The 21,089-nt window shown below is 39.7% G+C and overlaps 2 protein-coding genes across 10 annotated transcripts; both read left to right on the top strand.

Annotated features, from left to right (window-relative positions):
• The first annotated feature begins 116 nt into the window (after nucleotides 1-116).
• Nucleotides 117-6,247, top strand: LOC6638750 (otoferlin). 6 transcript variants are annotated; one of them, XM_023181249.2, is made up of 13 exons: nucleotides 117-287; nucleotides 347-699; nucleotides 758-881; nucleotides 947-1,124; nucleotides 1,196-1,644; nucleotides 1,698-2,956; nucleotides 3,014-3,185; nucleotides 3,260-4,625; nucleotides 4,700-5,018; nucleotides 5,137-5,257; nucleotides 5,412-5,699; nucleotides 5,761-5,861; nucleotides 5,945-6,247. In XM_023181249.2, exons 1-13 carry the CDS (start codon nucleotides 117-119, stop codon nucleotides 6,123-6,125), a joined length of 5,082 nt encoding a protein of 1,693 aa, XP_023037017.1. In that variant the 3' UTR covers nucleotides 6,126-6,247. The 6 variants fall into 6 exon arrangements, with proteins under 6 accessions (XP_023037017.1, XP_046868108.1, XP_046868107.1 ...); XM_047012152.1 differs by having other exon boundaries at nucleotides 169-287; nucleotides 5,761-5,883; nucleotides 5,945-6,009; XM_047012151.1 differs by having other exon boundaries at nucleotides 169-287; nucleotides 5,761-5,865; nucleotides 5,945-6,006.
• Nucleotides 6,248-9,382: 3,135 nt separating this feature from the next.
• On the top strand, nucleotides 9,383-20,933 carry LOC6638751 (transient receptor potential cation channel subfamily A member 1). Of its 4 annotated transcripts, XM_015179108.3 has the most exons (17): nucleotides 9,383-9,594; nucleotides 9,651-9,810; nucleotides 10,663-10,877; nucleotides 12,836-12,992; nucleotides 13,065-13,155; nucleotides 13,218-13,413; nucleotides 13,958-14,065; nucleotides 15,428-15,616; nucleotides 16,077-16,305; nucleotides 16,369-16,946; nucleotides 16,997-17,311; nucleotides 17,441-17,551; nucleotides 19,105-19,325; nucleotides 19,386-19,863; nucleotides 19,928-20,090; nucleotides 20,147-20,419; nucleotides 20,485-20,933. In XM_015179108.3, the coding sequence occupies exons 1-17, from the start codon at nucleotides 9,448-9,450 to the stop codon at nucleotides 20,778-20,780; spliced, it is 3,927 nt and encodes a 1,308-aa protein (XP_015034594.1). In that variant the 5' UTR covers nucleotides 9,383-9,447; the 3' UTR covers nucleotides 20,781-20,933. The 4 variants fall into 4 exon arrangements, with proteins under 4 accessions (XP_015034594.1, XP_015034593.1, XP_002062289.2 ...); XM_015179107.3 differs by lacking the exons at nucleotides 10,663-10,877; nucleotides 17,441-17,551 and adding an exon at nucleotides 17,892-17,999 and having other exon boundaries at nucleotides 9,651-9,806; XM_002062253.4 differs by lacking the exon at nucleotides 10,663-10,877 and having other exon boundaries at nucleotides 9,651-9,806.
• Nucleotides 20,934-21,089: the final 156 nt, after the last annotated feature.

Raw genomic sequence — 21,089 nt, 5'->3', positions numbered from 1 at the left:
GAGAGCTTTTCATAACTTTCTTTTTGAACAAACGACTGTTACTTTTCAATCAATTTGAATTTAAATTTGAATTTGTAATTTCTTCATGCAAGGAAAATTATTATTTTTATTGGAAAATGGAAAATTGTTTTGCCGGAGCACCACAAGAGTTTCTCGTCTGCATCACAGTGCACAAGGCGTCCAATGTGGGCGTGCCTTCGGGTGATTTGTATGTGAAAGTCAGTATGGATAAGATGACCAAGAGTACAAAAACCTTTACGAATAGCGAAAATCCCTTCTTCAATGAGGTAAGTAACTAGCTTATAAACTTGTTTGCTCATTTAATTATTCGAATTACTCCTGCAAGTACTTTGTCTTTGAGTTCCATTGCACTCTGACAGAGTTATTACGTCTAACCATACTCTTCGAATTAAAGAAATCAATGACATACAAAAAGAATCTGATTGTGGGTGAACTCTTGGTCGATTTGCATAGTGTTTGGAACCAACCGTATCATAGTTATTTTAAAAAATGGGGTCGCCTGGAGACACCAATTGGGGCGAAGGGTGAAGGTGTTAGTGTATTGGAATCGCATGGACATTTACAAATCGATTTGGCCATCGTATCACAGCATAATGTCTTTCTAAGTGCCATCAAACCGGATGATGCAGAAGAGTTGAAAAAGCCTCTAGTCGAACCGGACTATGAGGATATCGAGAGGTGAGTGCAGAGTCGATTTGTGATCTTTGAGTGATTTCAATCGTTTCTCCACCCACAGCAATTTGTTGCAGCATTCGAGCAGCTTAATGCCAAGTAATATACGTTACTTTATTGGCCTGTATCGGGGATACTTTAGGAAGAAGGGTAACTACATGATACAAGTATCGTTCGCTGGCTTCAATGTATATATATCATTTTTGCATTGACTTGTTCTTCGTTTTTAAAGTATAGATTCCATCCTTTCAAGGGCAAAACTCAAGTGGCTAAGCAAACAACGACACCGATATGGAATCATGAGCTGACCTTTGCCTGGATGTATCCCTCATTGTCGCAACGTTTTCTTATTCTAATCTTTGCCCACGAGCATATGCAATGGAAATGTGTTGCCGATTATGAAATATCCTTCGAGGAGATTGCCTTGAATGGTAAGCGTAAGAGATAGGCAGAGAGAGAAAGAGAGAGAGAGCGTGTATCTTGAGTCAACTCTTTCGTCTAGCTAAACCTTCTTTGGGTCCCACCTATTTGCATTTCTATGATCCCGTAAACCCTTTAAACTATATTGGACGTCTGCTAATGGATTTACGTTCCGAATTTATGGCTGAGGAGCAACCTTCGCATGTTCTGATTACCCAGAGTATAGCCGGTCTCGATGAGTCACGATATTGGCGGGATGACATATTTTTGATAGAGTTTTTACCCCTCATGGGCGATCACATTCACACCAATGCCAATAATTATAAATTATCTGTTAGTCTTGCTGAGCACACTTCAAATATTGTGGAGGGTCAATTAAAGACGCCAATGGGTAAATTTCACACCACGATTCATACGAAATACTTTCGTCAGGAGGCTCCCTATCCGTCTTGCTTATTTCGCGTGCGATTGCCGAATCATCGTTCTAAATACGATAGCGATTATTTTATGACTGATCTGGTTAATTATATGGTAAGTTAACCCCTCAAAACTCGTCAACAGAATTTCACAGTGCTTTTTCTCAGAGTGCCGAGGTGGAAACATTCAAAGTGTTTCAACTAAAGTTCACACATCAGTACGAAAGTCAGGCCAAGTGTCTCAAGTCGATTATAACGGATGTATTGAATAAAATCAAAGAGGGCATCAGTTCTCATCGTTTTGAAATCGATGCGGATACCCAACGTACCACCTGGGACATCAATCGACAGCTTTATCTCTTGAACTATTTCACCAAGTTGTCGCAGGAGCTACGCGAACTCAGACACACTCTTCGTTGTTGCTTCCGAGAAGTTAGTTTGGATGAATCGGTGTCGGATGTTGTGCTGGAATTGCAACGTTTAATTGGCGAGGTCAATTCACTAATCAATACGCTGCGTGTCCAAGATGAATGGCCCGAACTCATTCTGACCCTAAGTGCTGCCGGCAAGGAAGTTGGTGTCTGTCGCCTCAATGCCAAGCATTTTCTGAAGCCCCATCCCAAGAAGCAGAGTCCTTTGGCCAGCAGTCAATGCTGGAAGGTCAAGAGTTTCGTGTTCAGGAGTGTTGCCTGTAATCACAGTTGTGCGAATTGTGGCTGCAATGCAGCCATTATACTTGGCTGTATATCGATTGTTATCGAGCGGGAGCGCAAAGAATTCTTGTCCAGCATAGCATCCGAATGGACATTGACAAAAGAGGAGCCCGTGGCCTGGCAACCAAAGGTGCGGCAAACCCGTTTCCGTTGCCAAGTCTATGTGCATCAGGCCAAAGTTCGGCCAACTGCCGACAAAAACAATTTCTGTGATGGATACTTGAGAACACTCTTTGGAGAGCAGGTTGCCGAAACGTATACATCGCCTGGCACACATTCGCCCATTTGGAATGCAGTGACCACCCTCAAGGGATTGACTTTGCCGGGCAGCATCGGTTGGTATTTGCAAAATCCGCCCGTGTTCTCGATGGAGTATCGAAATACAGAGCGAACATCGAACGACGATCATGTGGCGAAGGGTTATATTACGGCGAGTGTGATAAGTGCCGAGGATCATGTCAGGAATACGGAACGGGAGGAAGCTGCAGCTGGCCTCTGCTGGACACGAAGTCCCGTACAAAAGTTTCAGCGATTGAAACACATCACACCGCCGCCTTTGAAATGGCTGCCAGTGGCCCTAAAAGGTATCGTATGGGCCGAGGTTCTAATGTCTGTCGAATTGATTGAGCTTGTTCATCAAAAGCCAGAGGAAAAGGATGTTATTTTAGCCACTGGCATACCAGCAGCTATACGACCCAATATGCTATACTTTGCGTAAGACCTGAATGAATCTTGATTTACCTATGTATATGAATTTGGTTTCGTTTTCAGGTTGGAGGTAATTTTCGTGGGATTTCGTAGCTATGGCAAAACGAGTTTGGGTTCGGCTGGCAAGCGACGTGCCAAAGTCATGATGGGTGATCTCGTCCTAATGAGTGGTCTATCTGGGGCTACCACAAAAAACAGCATCAATTTCATTGCGTCCTATGCTTGCGGTGTTGTGGTGGGTAATGTGGGGTTCCTTCAATTCATCTTGATGGCTTTATGCGATGCTGATTTGTTATTCTCCATTTGCAGAGTTTACCCGATCAGCAGGAATATTGGCCAGCCATGATAGCAGCTGATGTTATACTCTCTGGCTTTGGTCATGAATCCACTGTGGGTGTTGCTTTAATACCAAATTTAACCAGTTTTCTACTTAAGAACAAGATCACAATGTGTGTACGGAAAAAGGAGATAAACGACGAAGACGACAACAACGACAACAACGACGACGATGATAATAAGGATGAAGATGTAGATCGAGATTCAATTGATACGACCACCACTTTGAGTTTGGATTCAGACAGCAACGAAGACGACGATGATGATTCGACTGATGTAGACGATGGGGAGGAGAATGAAGAAGATGCATCACCTACCAAGGTAAAAAACTGCTGGATGCGCCTTCTGTTAGCTCTTGGCTTGCGTCCAGCTGCCTATGCCAATCGACGTGCTCTCCGATTCGAGGATGATTTACCTCAGGATCCCCAGCAAATAGATGATAGTCAGTTCACGTGGTGGACCAAATTCTATAACTCCATGTATATCGAATCATTAGACAGATCCGATCAATATAAGCATCGTCTGATTATCTATCCCAATGAGCTGGAAAGGCAGCCTCAATTCAGTTATCTTGTGGATTGGGCAGTTCCTGTTCATTTGACCCATGGATTGAAGATGAAGAAGCTATCGGGCCCACACAAAGAAAATATCTATGCCACATTGAAGCTGCACATCAAACTTACTCCATGTAAAATTCAAACCACCAATAATAGGATTGGCGGTGGCGGGGGCGGTGACGGAGGCGGTGACGGAGGCGGTGACGGAGGCGGAGACGGAGACGGTGCTAATAAATTACGACCACTGCCCACCACATTAGGTCCACGCTATCAAAAAATGATCAAATCGCTAGCCGAGGCTGTGAAGGTTATGGTTAGAATTTATGTGGTTCAGGGCTTACAGCTGAGGCCACGTGACAGAAATCAAAACTCTGATTGCTTTGTCAAACTCACGTTGGGTGCCAAAACCGTGTCGGATAGTGCCAACTATATAGCCAATCAAAGTAATCCCATATTTGGTAGATTTTTCGAACTGGAGGCCACTCTACCCGGGGATCATATGCTACAGATAGTTGTCTATGATCACGACAAATTGAGAGACGATATCATTGGTCATACTCGCATCGATTTGGAGGATCGTTGGCGTTCCAAACATCGGGCAACTGTCGGCATTGCCCATGAGTTTAGCAGGCAGGGTTATAATCTCTGGCATGATATACGATTGCCATCGGAAATATTATTGGAATTATGTCAGCAAAGGGGCATACAGGCACCCTACTTTTATGGCAAGGTGATTGAAGTTGATGGCATGCTCTTTGGCGACGAGACAATAATATGCAAGAGTGAGTGAGTGGCCTCTTACTCTCACCCTCTTGCCCTTTCTTCAGTTTCCCTTTCATTGTCCTTTTTTTCATAGGTGAGGAACTGCAGGAACGTCTCAGTTTGACTGTGCTGAAAAATCTCGATAAACTACCATCATTTGGCTATAATCTAGTGCCCGAGCATGTTGAGACTCGTTCGCTCTACCGCGATGAGCATCCCAACTTGGAGCAGGGTAAACTTCAGCTATGGATTGAACTGTATGAGTCCAACATGTACATGCCACAGCCTGTTGATATTGCCCCCATACCTCCCACTGGCTACGAGGTGAGGGTTGTGGTCAAAAATCTAAGCGGAATACAGTTGGGCGATAGAAATGTTTTTGGCAAATTAATGAGCGACATTTATGTAATTGGGTAAGCAGGACAGAGCCAGAGAGAAGAAAGTCATGTAAACGATATGCAATTAGAAAAAACGTAACCCAAAAAACACAGAAATTTACATTGGTCCTCCTTTCTTTCCTCCCATGTGCAGCTGGTGCCAGGATGCGAAAAGGCAGCAATCAACCGATATCCATTACCGCTCATTTGCCGGCGATGCGGCTTTTAATTGGCGCATGATATTCCCCATGAAATACTCTGCAAACGAGGATATGGTAAGTTTAAAGGTCTTGCCGAAGGTCAATCCAATGCTGCTGGACCTTGGCCTTTACCTTTCGCCTTTGCCTTTGCCTTTGGCTCTGACTAATTGCGATTGTAAAATAATATCAAAATATCCATCATCACTATGCACCTATATAAATTAATTAGATGGTAATACGTCGTAACAGCGGACTGGAAGAGTTTGAAATCAAAAGGCCACCCATTATCTATTTGCAAGTTTGGGATAAAGATCTAATGAGCAAAGATGATTATTTAGGGGCCTTGGAATTGAATTTATCCAACATGCCGATGCCATATGCCACAGAGAGGCAATGCAGACCATATCCAATTAAGCGCAAACGTTTGAATCTCTTCACACAGAAAGCCATCAAGGGCTGGTTTCCGTTGAAAAGTCGTACACAACCGCAGCCCGGTTTGCCGCTTAGCCCCATGAAAGTAAGCTAGGAAAAGTGTCTCCCCATTTAACCACATTTCTGATTTGTATTTTTACTTAAAGGGCAAATGCCAATTGGACATCGAGATCTGCTCTGAGGTGGAGGCGGCGAATTCACCCGCTGGTCTGGGACATGATCCGCCCTTGGCTTTGGAAAAGCCTTAGTTAGTTAAGACCAAAAATTGTGTCTCTCTCACATAAGAAATGTGGCAGCCATGTTTACCAATTTAATCCGTTTATTCCACAGTCGGCCTGATACAACATTCAATCCGTTGACGCATCCTTTCAAATCCTTCAAGCACATCCTCTGGCCCGTCATACGCAAATACGTTCTATGGACAGCTCTAATTGTGATCATTGTTATGGGTTTGATTTTCTTCGTGTCCAATATACCAGGCAAACTAATGTCGTCCATGCCATTGAAGTGAACCCTCCCACCGCGCCCTCCTTTCATTGGCTTCCTCCATTGAGTTGTGTGTGTGTTTATTCCGTTTTGTTTGTTTTAAGTGTTGTGAAATAAATTATCATGCTTATTGCCAGTCGTCACTAACCCAGTTATTAAAAATTAAGTGCAATTACTTATTAGCTTCCTGGACGTTTCAAAAAAAAAAGGGGTGCAACACAGATACACCCAACCGATAACTATATATACATAAGAACTGGGCTAAAAAGAAATGCAACTCCCCTTTAAAGCTAATTCCATTCGAGTTAACGTCAAGTGTCCGAATGCTTGGTCTTTACACTTTTTTTTCTTACTATGAATGACGTTTCACCTTATCTCCAACATCAAGTTTCCCTTTAAAAAAAAAATGCCAAAACCCAGTAAGTTATTAAATATTAAATGTGTAAAACAAAATATCACATGGCTCGGACTCCATTAACTAGTTTATACAATTCCCTAAAGTTCAAGGAAGGCTTTCACTAGGCAATTCATCATTTCGAATGACTCATCCTGAGAACTTCGATTACATATACAGTTTTCCTTGGGTCTTAAAAGGGCAACTTAATCTAAAGTTCTGAAATGAGTTGCCTCAAGGTTTGTAGAAATATTATCAGTAACCTCTAGAAGTTGTCTTTTTATTAACTGAGTTAGAAAAACCATCGATAGGAATACAACTTTCAGGCTAATATTTATAAGCTAAAAACTATTTAAAGTCTTTCTTTTAAAAGCGCGTCAGACATGTAGGAAACATCTTAGTTGGTTAGGGGCGTGGCAGTGCTAAAGACTGCTAAAAGACTTGTTACCTCCCAGCAAAGAACAACACACAAAGAAATAAAGGGAAGTTTTTTGAAGAAGAAGTCACAAATATTTTGGAAAACGGAACTTTTGACTATTTTTTTAATTATGACATAAGCCCATCATGCCTAGTTTTAGTGCTTTGTCCTTTAATGAAGACTTTTCCATGCTATAAGACCCTTCGATTTAAAATGAATTATATTTTAATGAATGGAAGGAAATTGTTAGAGTTATTAAAAACATTTGTTAACAATCTAGAAATAAGTTTTTGCAGTATAATTTCACCATATATGCAAATGACAATTATCCATTTCATTCATACATGAACGTTTATGGCTTTATACAATATCTATCTAATGCATATGTATTGGCAAACGAAGAAACGATATTTTAATTACAAAAAGAGGGGGGGGACGCGGCAAAAAAAAAAAAAAAAGTAACAAAGCCAAAAACAAATAGACATAAGGGAGCGCAAGGGGAGGAGAGAGCAAATAGAAATAAACAAATGCGTCGTCGAGAATTCCAGACTAGCCGGGTGACAATGTGACGAAAGGCTGCCAACGAACTTGTTATCAGGTCCAGAGACCCTTCGCCTCCCCTCCCCGCATGCTAGACGAATCGGACAGAACTATTACACAGGGCTCTATTCGAAAAGGGCTGCTGCCACATTTAGTTGGAGTTCAGCCAGCAAAGCTGTCGGTACGCAGCCAAAAGGAAACCCAGGAAAAAATAAACAATAACAAAAATAGCAAAACATCTAGTGAGAGAAAGAGAGAGAGACAGAAGAGAGCAACGAGTTTCATTCAAACTATATAATCAGTCAGAAGTGTTAATTGAGTTTTATAATTAATGCGTTTAAGAGCAGTCCATCCCCTGCCATTCATTCGAGAGAAATTGAAATACAAACACATAGATTAGAGGCAAACAACAACAAGAAAAAAAAAACACAAAAGGAAAAGTGCACCTTGTCTGGCAGGCAGGAAAGGATAGCTAAAGGCAAGGCAAATTGCAGCGGACTTTATACATATACATATATATTTATACATTCATTGTGCATTTGAAGTGCTTCATTGTCCTTGTCATCGTCTCCGTGTCACCCGTGTCTCGTCTCGCTAAAACATATGGCATACTTTGAGGCGCTCAGACTTAAATGCTGTTAAAATCATATAGAACAATTTTTGAATACTTCTGCTATTGCCATTGTGATTGTCGTTGTGCCTGCGCCTTCTGCACGGCATTAGTGTTGATTGAAATTAAAATAAAATTCAAGTTTTTCAAATTCAAAGTCGATTGAACAAAAATGTAAAAAACGGAAACAAACAAACAAACAGACGAAACGAGTATATTCATATGTGGATACATTTAGCCACAACGAATTTTAACGTTACACTTTACAAATAAAGGTAAATTGCCATTGCCATTGGCGTTGATGTATATACACATATATTTATTTACTTTAGGCTTAGGTTAACTAACTATTTGCTTAGCCAGTCGCTTGGACTACAACTAAAACCACTCAGACTAATAAGTGGGGAGCCAAAACAGAGCCAGAGTCAAATTTCACCCCACCCCCCGCACACATTCAATTTGTAATAATCAAAGCACAAAAATCTATTAGAACGCCATAGGCAAAAGTCATCCTTATTACACTTGGGCTTCCAAAAATTTTAGCAATTTCATTACGGATTTTTCTCCAGATAACGATCTCTGGCAATATAATTTCATTAGTGGCCATTGGCCAAATCAAATGTAAGTGAATCGCCCATCGGTCATTCCAAAGTTGGTCCTTGTGGCAGTTGGTTCGTTTCGAAATCTCAAATAAAAAGGATGAAACTAGAGGAAACTAAGTAAGTTATTGTGTGGGTGTGCTTAGTTTATGCAAATTTCTACACTCCATTGACATAAAGCGGCCAACAGACATGCCAAAAATAAACAAGGCGTTAATTAGTTATTTCCATTTGCATTTAATGTAGGTTTCTGTGTGTGTGTTTTTTTTTAAAGTACGTTCAGTTCCCTGGGGTCGTGGTTGAATACGTAGAATAGAATGACAAATAACCAGGCCGTTGACATTGTTCTGTGCCACAAAATAATGGCCTTAACCTAGCCCTAGTCCTCGAGTCGAAATCATTTAACAATTGCATTTAGTCCGGTACAGTTTGTTATTGCATAAACATCAAATCGAGTGACGACGAGCTCTGAGTTGTCAGTGTTATCTATTCGCTGTGTGTGTGTGTGTGTGTGTGACCCTATCATGGAGACAAGTTATCTAAATTAGCATGGCTGACGGTTTTACGCATTCATTAAACGTTTAGGCCAAGCCAATCAATATCTAATTAGGCAAAACTGATTGCATAGCTGATATATCAGTGTTAGATTATTGTGAAATATATCTCGCTAACTAGACACAACTAAACCGCAATATGTGTAGTCGCGATTTGCGACCCTTTACAATTACAACAGCAGCAGCAGGAGGAGCAGGAGGCGGAGAAGGAGCAACAGAAGATCGATCAAATATGCCGAAACTCTATAATGGTGTCTTCAATGGACAATGCGATAGTCTTTCGCAACAGGATATAATGGAGGCCCAACCGAAATTGTTGCCGAAAACACGTAGCAATAGTGGCAGCAACAGTGGCAGTGCCAGCAATCGTAATAGCAAGGTAAGACAATCAAATATCCAATAAATATGAAGTCCATGATCAAAGTCTCTGAATAGTATTGGATATTCTCAATGATAATTGAACGAAGTGCTGGGTCAAAACGTTTGGAAATTGGCAATGATATTGATACCCCATTGGAGGCCATTCTACCAGCCGAACCGCCAGCCGAACAGGTTTGCCTGCTGCGTGACAGCCCCTATAGAATATTACGGGTAAGTGGCTTTGGTGACTGGGTGGGTGGGTTGGTTGGTCAATTCTCTAAAGTGACAGTGATAGAATGGGCAAACATATTATTCTCTAGACGAGCGATTTATGAAAAATATTTATCGATTGCTTTTTTTCTAACTAAGTGGATAAATGAAAAACAAATTTCGCGTGAGTTTTCGAGACATTTCCATTGGATGATATCAACCTTAAGACAAATATGAAATTTACATCAAATGTTGGCCATAAAATATCAATAACAAGGACATGCAATGCAACAAGTTCCCTTTTCATAAACACAAACACACTGACACACACACACACACACACACTGACACACACACACACTTAGAGGGATAGAAAACAAATGGAAAAATTCACTAACAAATTGAATAAAAACTCACCACGCGCCGAACCAAAATGCCGCAAATCTTCGCCGCCAGCAAATGCGTTCGCACGCACGCACACGACTTCAACTTGGCTACACAGCCAGGACTCATTCGGGCTACTCAGACTCCTTTGCTGTGCAGCGAAGAAGGACTCTATAAAAGCGAAGGATGTTGCCGCCGAGATTTCAGTCTTGTTTGGCTCTTCGCGGGCAAAAGAAACCCAGAAATTTTCCATAAATGGATAAGTGGATAAAAATTAATTAAAACTCAACAATCCTCAAGAATTGCAATTGGATTTGGATTTAAATTGAAATAGTTTCATCATTTTTTTTTTTTTTTGTGTGTTTTCATTAAAGTGAAAAAACTAATCAGCCAAGCCAGAGAAAACAAAATATGTAAACAAATAGCAAAAACTAACTAAATTGTTTTAACGATGACAAAATGTTTGTTAACCATAAACCGTAAATTGCCTAAGCCCATAAAACGAAAATGATTGGCGGCGACACCAAGGAGAAGGAGACCCCAAAGCGTGAGGTGGTCATCAGTCCATTGCGTTATCTGATAACAGGATGCACTCGGGGCTCAGAAATGACAACAATTGGTCCCATCAATTTCCCCTTGCCCAACAAATGGGCGCGCATTCTGCGAATGTCATCAGCTCCGAAAATACAAGTTGATGATTTTCTTCAGGTAACAGGAAAATCAAAAAAACACATCATTTCATTGGTTAGAGCTCGAAAGTCCCTAAGGAAAGGGGGAGGCAGGTGGGGGGGTGGAGAATTAACTTTCAGTTCTTTCGTTTTAATACCTTATGCACTTTTACTTTGCAATTTCTTGGTAGCGTGGCATTTAATCTTGTTAATATAATGAGCAACTTTCTTGACAAACTAAAAGAATACAAGTTTAAATGCTTTGATATACACTTGGCAAAAAGTTATCAATTTTTTCAAAATATTCTGCAAAAGTGAAGCAAATTTAAATTCAATGTGTTATTCAAATACTTTCAATTGTTATTCAATACTTTCTTAACCGATTTTAAACTAATGAAAAGATTTAAGAACTTATTTTAATACCAGCAAAGACAAGCACTCAAATGTATCTCTTGAAGTTTGAGTTTAGAAAAGTTTGTTGAATAGAACATGAAAGGAAATCGGCCAGATGAGGATTCGTAAAACCAAGTAGTCTCGAGAGTCTCATTTATAGATCTTAACAATGGAAATCCAAACAATTAGAAATTTGATTATTAACCCTTAACCTAATGATCAATTGATATTTAGTTTCATTGATCTTAACTACTTTTTAAAATAATGAACGGATCCTCAGGAAAAAATATATGTACATGCAGACGTAATAAAAAAATAAAAACCTATATCACAAATTACTTATTAAATTTTAATAGGGACAAAATATCATTAAAAAATTAGATTAAAATCGGAATCAGAGTTCCTTATAAATAGGAATTAATGCTCCCAATTCTAACCATCGGTAGTTGTCCAAATGGTCCTGCCATTTAGGCCACTGAATAATAAGGATTCAGGAACAAATCCATTTGATTACAAGAAATTTTCTTATATGACAAAAAAATATATAAAAAGAATTACTAATTTCGTTGCCTTAATAGGTTTCTGTCGCATTTGTCATAACTTTTGTTTAGTTTATGTTGACAATATATCATTAAAGATCAAATCTCTCAAAGGCTTTTGATTAAGGTTTACAAAGAATGTGTGATTAGCCATAAGTTTGAAATTAATAATTTGGAAAACCTTCCAAGGAACAACAAATAAATCCCTGCATAGCAGTGGATGGAGGTCAATGCGATGTGGACAATCCATAAAGGTTCCGGTTTTCTAGGAAATTATAATTCCTTGAAAGTTGTTTAACTTACATACGTGAAATGAGTTAATGTTTTAAGTATTTCTCACAAACTCAATACTAGTCACAGCTAATTACAAATCTAGTACTTCTTGTTTTTCGCTGAGTGGAGGAATCTATTCAAGGATACTTTTAATGAAAACTTTAGTTTGAAACCGATTTTGTAGTCACATAAGCGCAACAGATTCGCGAAACAATGGGAACACGGCAATGTGCAAAACGAGTGGCAGGCAGGCAGGGAGGGAAGAAACGGAGGTAGGGGCCAAGACAGGGGGCAACAAACAAAAAGTGATTTTCTCTAGCACTCATTTCTGATTAAAAATCTATTGACATTGCTGTTAAGTTTTGTCCTGTTCTGCCCTGTCCCTGTCCCTGTCCCCGTTCTGGTTCTTGTTCCTTCGACAAATGAACAACCTTATGCGTGTCTGGTTCAATTTACAAGGGAAATTTGTAATAGGAAGTGGACAACAACCAACAACCAAGATAAAGAAGCAAGAGATGGACCCATATGGTCCACGAGCAGAGCAAACTGAAAAGCGAAGCGTCTGCTCAAAACTTGGACTCGAACTTGGCAAAAACTTTGAGCTGAATTCAACGTAGTATACTTTTTACTCTTTCGTCGTCGTCGTTGTTGCTTATCTTTTAAGTAGCCCTGTTTTTGTTTTTTTCGGCAGTTGGTGGTGGTGGTGGGGGAAGGGATGGAGCAACATAGTTTGTTTAAGTAAACACACCAAGGGCATAAATTTAATTTAACTTGTTACAAATTCCGTTCGAAGGCGGCCGAATCCGGTAATCTGGATGATTTTAAGCGTTTATTCATGGCCGATAATACGCGTATTGCCCTAAAGGATGGCAAGGGACGAACAGCTGCCCATCAGGCGGCAGCCAGGAATCGTGTCAACATTTTGAGCTACATACGGGATCAATCGGGTGGTGAGTGTTTGTCTGTCTGTCTGTCTGAGGGTCCAACTGACTAACCCTCACCATAAATTTGCTCGATAATAGACTTCAATGCCAAGGACAATGCGGGCAACACACCGCTGCATATTGCCGTTGAATGCGATGCCTACGATGCCCTGGACTATTTGCTATCAATGTAAGTCAAGCGCCCTGGCCCTCCCGTCCATAGAGTTGTGATTAACTTTGCTTCACTTACAGCCCAGTGGACACGGGCATTCTCAATGAAAAGAAACAGGCACCCGTCCATTTGGCCACAGAGTTAAACAAAGTCAAATCGCTGCAGGTGATGGGCCAATATCGAAATGTCATCGATATACAACAGGGTGGCGAACATGGACGCACCGCCTTGCATTTGGCTGCCATTTATGATCACGAAGAATGCGCCCGTATCCTGGTAAGTGGTGTGAGTCTATGAACCAAGCAAACAAACCATATTCAAATCAAATAATTGCTTTTTGCCAACATATCTTATCTTAGATATGTATTTGGCATTTTCTTTTGCACAATTTTCAAGAAATTAATATTGTATTTGCTCATGCATTTTATTTGCATTTTGATAAAGTATTGGACCATGAACACCGACACCAAAGTGTGCCATTAATCAATGGCATACGCACACACACACACACACACACACACACACACACACATAGGCAAACAAATTCATACGCTCTTACACACACACACACATACAAGATTAATTTATCATAGAAGAGAGAAAAAAAAAAAAGGTTTGTACCCTCTAGGAAATAATTTTGTTTTGCTTGCGCACAAAAGTATGCTTTGATATTGCCCTTTCCATATAAATGAGTCTGAGTGTGTGTGTCTGTGTGTGTGTTTGTAGTTCTGACTGAATAAACATATATAAATATAAATTGTACAGAGAATATATATGCATATATCCAAATGTAACTCAATGTCCGTGTCGTATCTTGCAGATTACAGAATTCGATGCATGTCCCCGTAGACCTTGCAACAATGGTTATTATCCCATACACGAAGCGGCTAAAAATGCCAGCTCAAAGACAATGGAAGTCTTCTTTCAGGCAAGTAACAAGCAAGCAACTATTCTCATTTCCTTTCAAATCCTACACTAACTTATTGCCTCAGAGAGACAACGAAAAACAATCGAAAATCGCCATTCACTTTGATCTACAAGTGCGCTTTTTATCATCCCTTTGCAGGAGCTTATCCTACATTTGATTTGATTCCTTTTATACCATAATGACTTTTTCGCCTCTAATGCGAGTGTGGGGAGGAGGGTCTGTCCTGCTGTCTGACCTTCCCCTCCCCCTCCCCCTTGTGCACTTTTGCATTGATTTTATGTTGTTGTTCTTCTCTTGAGTGGATGGGGAAAATTGCGTATACGTCACGTTGACAGCGTCAAAGCCCTTTAAAAGCGAAAAGTCAATTATAAAAGTATCAAATTTTTAAGCTTCCATCAGTTTTTTTTTCGGTTGTTTTTGTTTTTCTTTCGCTTTATTTGTTTCTTTGTTTTTTCCGCCGATAAAGAATCAATGATGTAAGATGCCTAGAAATCTCAGCAGAAAGTCAAGCAAAATAATTTAAAATATCAAATGTTACAAACAAGCCGTCGAGTCTCGGTCAATGACTTGTAAAAAATCAAATTCATTTTCTTGAATAGGGCACCTCAAGAAGTTTGACAAATAATAAGGGCGAAAAAATGTCTATAAATAGATATAATGGGCTCTTTTTTCAAAAGTCAATTATTCATGAAAGAGTTTATTTCTAAAAATATAAATTTAGTAGTAAAAAATGCAATTTAACCTCTTAAGAAATTTCTAGAAAGTTCTTCAGTTTGAAATTCTAGAAGTTAGAACAATGATTATTCTAGAATTTATTACTGAAGAAAAGGTTGAACCTACAAGTTAGAACGATAAATATTCTAGAATTTATTTCACTTTCAAATACTTAATGGAAAAATTGTTGAAGTTAAAACAATTATTAGTCTATTACCAGTAAGAAAATGTAGAAAACTTTGCTTAGTATAAATATCTCTCTGATTAAGATCAAACATTATTTCAGTTTTCTAGAAGAAACAAATGTATTATAGTAACAAGTGTATATATTTTAGTTTTCTTAAACACTTTTTCACATATAACTCTATAGATATGTAGTTTTTATGTTTTGCATCCCCTGTAGATAAGATACGTAGATAGTACAGATATAATCTATATTTTATTTATATTTCGATAACGTTACAATGACAATTGTGACCCTGTTAAATGGAAAACCCATTTGATGTAAACCGAAAAAGATTTATTTTTTCTAGATTTTTTTATCTGACTCACAATTGAATTTGTATTCTTTATGGTATTCACGCGCCATTCAAGTGTGTGCATCAAACAATCAATCAACTCATGCATATGCCATGTTCCGTTTTGCAGTGGGGGGAACAACGCGGATGCACTCGCGAGGAAATGATATCCTTCTACGATTCGGAGGGCAACGTGCCATTGCACTCGGCAGTGCATGGCGGGGATATCAAGGCAGTGGAACTATGCCTGAAATCCGGCGCAAAAATATCTACTCAGCAACATGATCTCTCGACGCCAGTGCATTTGGCCTGTGCCCAGGTGAGTGTGTGTGGTGAGGAGGAGGCAGCTTGGTTGCCATGGTCTCTCTCTCTCTCTTTCTCTCTTTGTCTCTCTGTGGTTAACTTGTCAAGCGAAACACTTGACAACACTCATATTTCAGCAAGGAAATGCCCAGTAGCCCAGTAGTTAGTCCTTGTGGACTCAGAGTTTTAGGTGACTGCCTTGAATGCTCTCTCTCTCACTCGTTTCCCTCTAGGTTTTTGTGTCTTAGTATTTACGTTTACGGACTACATTGCTGACTTTAATTTGACAAATTCTTATGCAAATGTCGAAAAGGGGCGACTGAACGTGACTTTGTCATGCCCAAGGATGTGGCAAGGAAAGTAAGAGGCAGCAATAAACAGAGACAGAGAGAAGAGCGTGTAAACATGACGTGAACATATTTTTCTCTTATGTATGTGTTTTGTTTTTCAACCTCTTCGATTTCCATTTGCCGCAGGGTGCCATTGATATAGTTAAGTTGATGTTTGAGATGCAACCACTGGAGAAACGCATCTGTCTCAGTTGCACGGATGTACAAAAGATGACACCGTTGCATTGTGCCTCGATGTTCGATCATCCGGATATTGTTTCATATCTGGTTGCCGAGGGAGCTGACATCAATGCCCTCGATAAAGAGCATCGTTCGCCTCTTTTGTTGGCTGCCTCACGCAGCGGCTGGAAGACAGGTGGGCAGACAATAGGACTTAATAGTCCTGGCACATTCATTTCGTTTGCTTTCGTCCTTTCAGTCCATCTACTGATACGTCTGGGTGCCTGCATAAGTGTCAAGGATGCAGCTGCTCGCAATGTTTTGCACTTTGTCATTATGAATGGCGGTCGGCTTACAGACTTTGCCGAGCAGGTGGCCAAATGCCAGACACAGGAATTGAAGCTATTGCTAAATGAAAAGGATAATATGGGCTGCTCGCCATTGCACTATGCCAGCCGCGATGGTCATATTCGTTCGCTGGAGAACCTTATACGCCTGGGGGCATGCATCAATCTGAAGAACAACAACAATGAGAGTCCATTGCATTTCGCAGCTCGCTATGGTAGATACAACACAGTCCGGCAATTGCTCGACTCCGAGAAGGGTTCGTTCATCATCAATGAGAGCGATGGCGCCGGCATGACCCCCTTGCACATTGCATCGCAGCAGGGACACACTCGAGTGGTGCAATTGCTGCTGAATCGTGGAGCTCTCCTGCATCGGGATCACAGTGGTCGCAATCCTTTGCAATTGGCCGCCATGTCCGGCTATACCGAGACCATAGAGCTGTTGCATTCGGTGCACTCGCATCTCTTGGATCAGGTCGACAAGGATGGGGTAAGTTGAGCTCATTGATGTCACTCTCAAAATTTATAAATTCCTTCCAGAATACGGCTCTCCATTTGGCCACCATGGAGAATAAGCCACATGCCATTTCGGTTTTAATGTCAATGGGCTGCAAGTTGGTCTACAATATTCTCGATATGAGTGCCATTGATTATGCCATCTACTACAAGTATCCGGAAGCTGCTTTGGCCATGGTCACTCACGAAGAGCGTGCGAATGAGGTTATAGCTCTACGTTCCGATAAACATCCATGTGTCACTTTAGCTCTGATTGCATCCATGCCCAAGGTCTTTGAGGCTGTCCAGGACAAGTGCATTACCAAGGCCAATTGCAAAAAGGATTCCAAAAGTTTTTACGTAAGTCTTTCGTTTACCACAGACAACTAACAATCTAAGCAATTCTTGTCATTTCATCTCATCGAAGCTTCTAATACTTTTTGACTCTATACCAAAATAAAAATATTTATATAAACTACATGTATCTAGATTAAGTACTCTTTCGCATTCTTGCAATGCCCTTATCTGTTTGCTAAGATCGATGAGAAAACCGGAGAACCGATAATGACAACAAATCCCATACCATTGCCAGCATTAAATGTAAGCGGGAAAAACTGTGTTTCTTCTTTTTCTATTCTTGCTCTTGTGACTCCTCTCCTCTCCTCTTTCTCTCTCTCTCTCTCTCTCTCTATTTATATATATAGAGATATATATTTAATTCTCTGATTTAAGGCACGATTGTGTTTAAGTTGAGTTTGTTTGTTGTAATGTTTCTTCCTCTCAGTGTATTTAGTTAGTTAGGATTTTGGGGGCCGTAACAAGAATCATTCCATATCATATTTCTCACCATTTAAATAAAATTTGACAACTCTAGATAACATCAAGATATTTATATATATATATTGTTAAATATATATGTATATATGTAATACATATTTAGATCAAATATTCATTTTGGCCATACCAAAAAACACCCGAGCAAATCGAGGAAAAGCGTAAAGAATTCAATGATGCAAAATGGCGTCCAGCGCCATTGGCCGTCGTGAATGTGAGTGTCAATATGTGAGAAGTCCTTACTTAATAAGATGCACAGCACAAAATTGGGGAATGCAACCGAAACTACAATACACAAATCGTAATTTTTGGAATATTCCCTTAAGTGTTGAAAGAGTTGTGAAATGAAATTATCAAGCCAATTGTCAAATTTGTTAATGAAAAACTTGGAAAAACGACATTTCCAATTGGCTCTAGTTTAGTCTGCATCTCTTCCTTTACCTATAATGAAAATATCAGTCAAATCAGATTTTTGCTAACAAGAAATTATACAGAACATTTATAGATCCTTTCTTATTTCAAATTGGTAACTTATCAGACTTTGGGGTGTAAAATTAGTCAAATTGGAATTTTTACTAACAAGAAATGTGAAACTCAAAAAAGAATTAAAATTTTTATAGCACAATTTAAGGGGTACACACAAAACTTTCTTAAGTGTTGGAAAGTAACATAATTATTATAGCATACTTTTTTGGTTATCAATGCCTAAAAGAATTGTCTATAAGCATTTTGTCATGAAAGGGACGTTTTTTTAAACAAATAAAGACTTTTATTTAAAACGTTCTATGGATAAAAAATTATTACTTATATAAAGTAATTTTCCGTTTACTTTTTGAGCCTCTAAAACACTTGTGCGAATATCCTCACTATTTGTGGAAATCAAACGTGAAAACGTTAAGACATTTGTGATAAAGAGTGAGATAGAAGACTATTGCCATCTCCCTCTTTCTCATGTATAAATTAATTAATTGTAAGAATTGTCTTAAAAAAATAATAATTTCGGTTGCACTCCCTGATAGATACATATATATATATATATATATATATACTATATGTATATTCCGTCTCTCTCTCTCTTTCTCTCTGTACATCCGCTTCAAAATGTATGATCGTCCTCCCTCTCCCCCCCAAAAGCCTACTAATAATTGAAATCTTTTCAAAAAATATTTATATTCCAACTAACTAATTAATGTAAATGGCTTTTGTTATTGTTAACTATGTGTTAGTATGTGTGGGAGTCGTAGCTTAATTGATGTATGTATGTATGTGTAGGCATACAAATGGGATACACTGACAAATTATGTTTCCTTTCGCCCTAGACCATGGTCACCCATGGACGTGTTGAGCTATTGGCCCATCCACTTAGCCAAAAGTACTTGCAAATGAAATGGAATTCATATGGCAAATACTTTCATTTGGCCAATCTATTGGTCTATTCAATATTTTTGGTCTTTGTCACCATATACTCGTCCTTGATGATGAATAACATTGAATTGCGAGCCGAGGGCAATAAGACAATGAGTCAATATTGCAATATGGGGTAAGTACTAATGAATTCCTTTCAATTACTTCGATCTACATCTCTCTCTCTCTGCTTTAGTTGGGATCAACTCACACAGAATTTGTCACAGAATCCATCGGTGGCCACACAGATACGTTTGGATTCGTGTGTGGAGCACATCAATCGCACCACAGCCATACTCTTTTGTGCTGTCATCGTTGTGGTCTATATATTGCTCAATTCGATGCGTGAATTAATACAGATATATCAGCAGCGACTGCATTATCTAGTCGAGACGGTGAATCTCATATCATGGGTACTATATATATCGGCTCTGGTGATGATACAGCCGGCATTTAGGGCCGATGGTGCCATCAATACCATACACTATTCGGCCGCCTCGATCGCTGTGTTTTTGTCCTGGTTTCGTTTGTTGTTATTCCTACAAAGATTCGATCAAGTTGGCATCTATGTGGTGATGTTTCTCGAAATTCTACAGACATTGATTAAAGTTCTGATGGTATTCTCCATTCTGATTATTGCTTTTGGCCTGGCCTTCTATATCCTACTCTCAAAGGTAGGTCACCACCTTGATGGATGTGAGTTGTTTGATCAAAGATTCACTCTTTTCTCTTCCCTAGATTATTGATCCACAACCGAATCACTTGTCATTCTCGAATATACCCATGTCCTTGTTGCGCACCTTTTCCATGATGCTGGGCGAATTGGATTTCGTTGGCACCTATGTGAATACCTATTATCGCGACCAATTGAAAGTACCCATGACATCGTTTTTGATACTAAGTAAGTTCAAGTGACTGCTCCACCTCCTTCGGCTCTCTTATGTTTGTGTCTTGCAGGCGTCTTTATGATCCTCATGCCCATTCTATTGATGAATCTGCTTATCGGTTTGGCTGTCGGTGACATTGAGTCAGTGCGTCGCAATGCCCAGCTGAAACGCTTGGCCATGCAGGTGGTCCTACATACAGAATTGGAACGTAAATTGCCTCATGTTTGGTTGCAGCGTGTCGACAAAATGGAACTTATCGAATATCCCAACGAGACGAAATGTAAAATAGGCATCTGTGACTTTATATTACGCAAATGGTTCTCCAATCCATTCACCGAGGATTGTAAGTTTATCAAAAAGGAGCGGGGAAATTCCAAGCTCAACCCACTTGCTGTTCTCTTTCCATAGCCTCCATGGATGTCATATCGTTTGACAACAACGATGATTATATCAATGCCGAATTGGAGCGCCAGAGACGTAAATTGCGGGACATTAGTCGGATGCTGGAGCAGCAACATCAGCTGGTGCGTCTCATTGTCCAGAAGATGGAGATCAAGACGGAGGCCGACGATGTCGATGAGGGTATATCGCCCAATGAATTGCGTCTGGTTGCCGGTCTGGGTTCGGCTGGTGGCAATCGTTGGAATTCGCCACGCATAAGAAACAAATTGCGGGCCGCATTAAGTTTTAATAAGAGCCTTTAAATTGGCCAGCTAACAGGAAGATCTATGAATCTATTAAACTATCTAAACATATATATATATCTTATATATTCTATCTATTGTCGCTAGTAGAGCGAGAATTTTATCATGTTTGCACAAATGTGTGTGTATGTTTGTTGTTGTTGTTGTTTTAAAATGGAAACGGAAAACGTCTTGTGCGTGTCTGTATGTGTGTCTGTCTGTGTGTGTGTGTGTGTGCGTGTGTGTGTGAGAGAGAGACAGAGCAGAAGATCCTTAAAGGCTTCTCAAAAAACGACAAAAAAAAATTACTTACGAATTTATCCATAGACA

The sequence above is a fragment of the Drosophila willistoni genome (genome assembly GCF_018902025.1).
Source record: "Drosophila willistoni isolate 14030-0811.24 chromosome XR unlocalized genomic scaffold, UCI_dwil_1.1 Seg144, whole genome shotgun sequence".
In the NCBI taxonomy this organism is placed as follows: domain Eukaryota; kingdom Metazoa; phylum Arthropoda; class Insecta; order Diptera; family Drosophilidae; genus Drosophila; species Drosophila willistoni.
Note: the sequence above shows the minus strand (reverse complement) of the source record. Positions and strands in the feature narration are given on the sequence as shown.

Excerpts from the sequence above, each read along its gene's own strand:
- LOC6638750 (XM_023181249.2), top strand. The coding sequence starts at position 117 with ATGGAAAATTGTTTTGCCGGAGCACCACAAGAGTTTCTCGTCTGCATC. Across the intron at positions 1,125-1,195 it reads CGAGGAGATTGCCTTGAATG|CTAAACCTTCTTTGGGTCCC; the intron begins GTAAGCGTAAGA and ends TCTTTCGTCTAG. Across the intron at positions 4,626-4,699 it reads CGAGACAATAATATGCAAGA|GTGAGGAACTGCAGGAACGT; the intron begins GTGAGTGAGTGG and ends TTTTTTTCATAG.
- LOC6638751 (XM_015179108.3), top strand. The coding sequence starts at position 9,448 with ATGCCGAAACTCTATAATGGTGTCTTCAATGGACAATGCGATAGTCTT. Across the intron at positions 9,595-9,650 it reads CCAGCAATCGTAATAGCAAG|TATTGGATATTCTCAATGAT; the intron begins GTAAGACAATCA and ends GTCTCTGAATAG. Across the intron at positions 10,878-12,835 it reads AAGTTGATGATTTTCTTCAG|GCGGCCGAATCCGGTAATCT; the intron begins GTAACAGGAAAA and ends TTCCGTTCGAAG.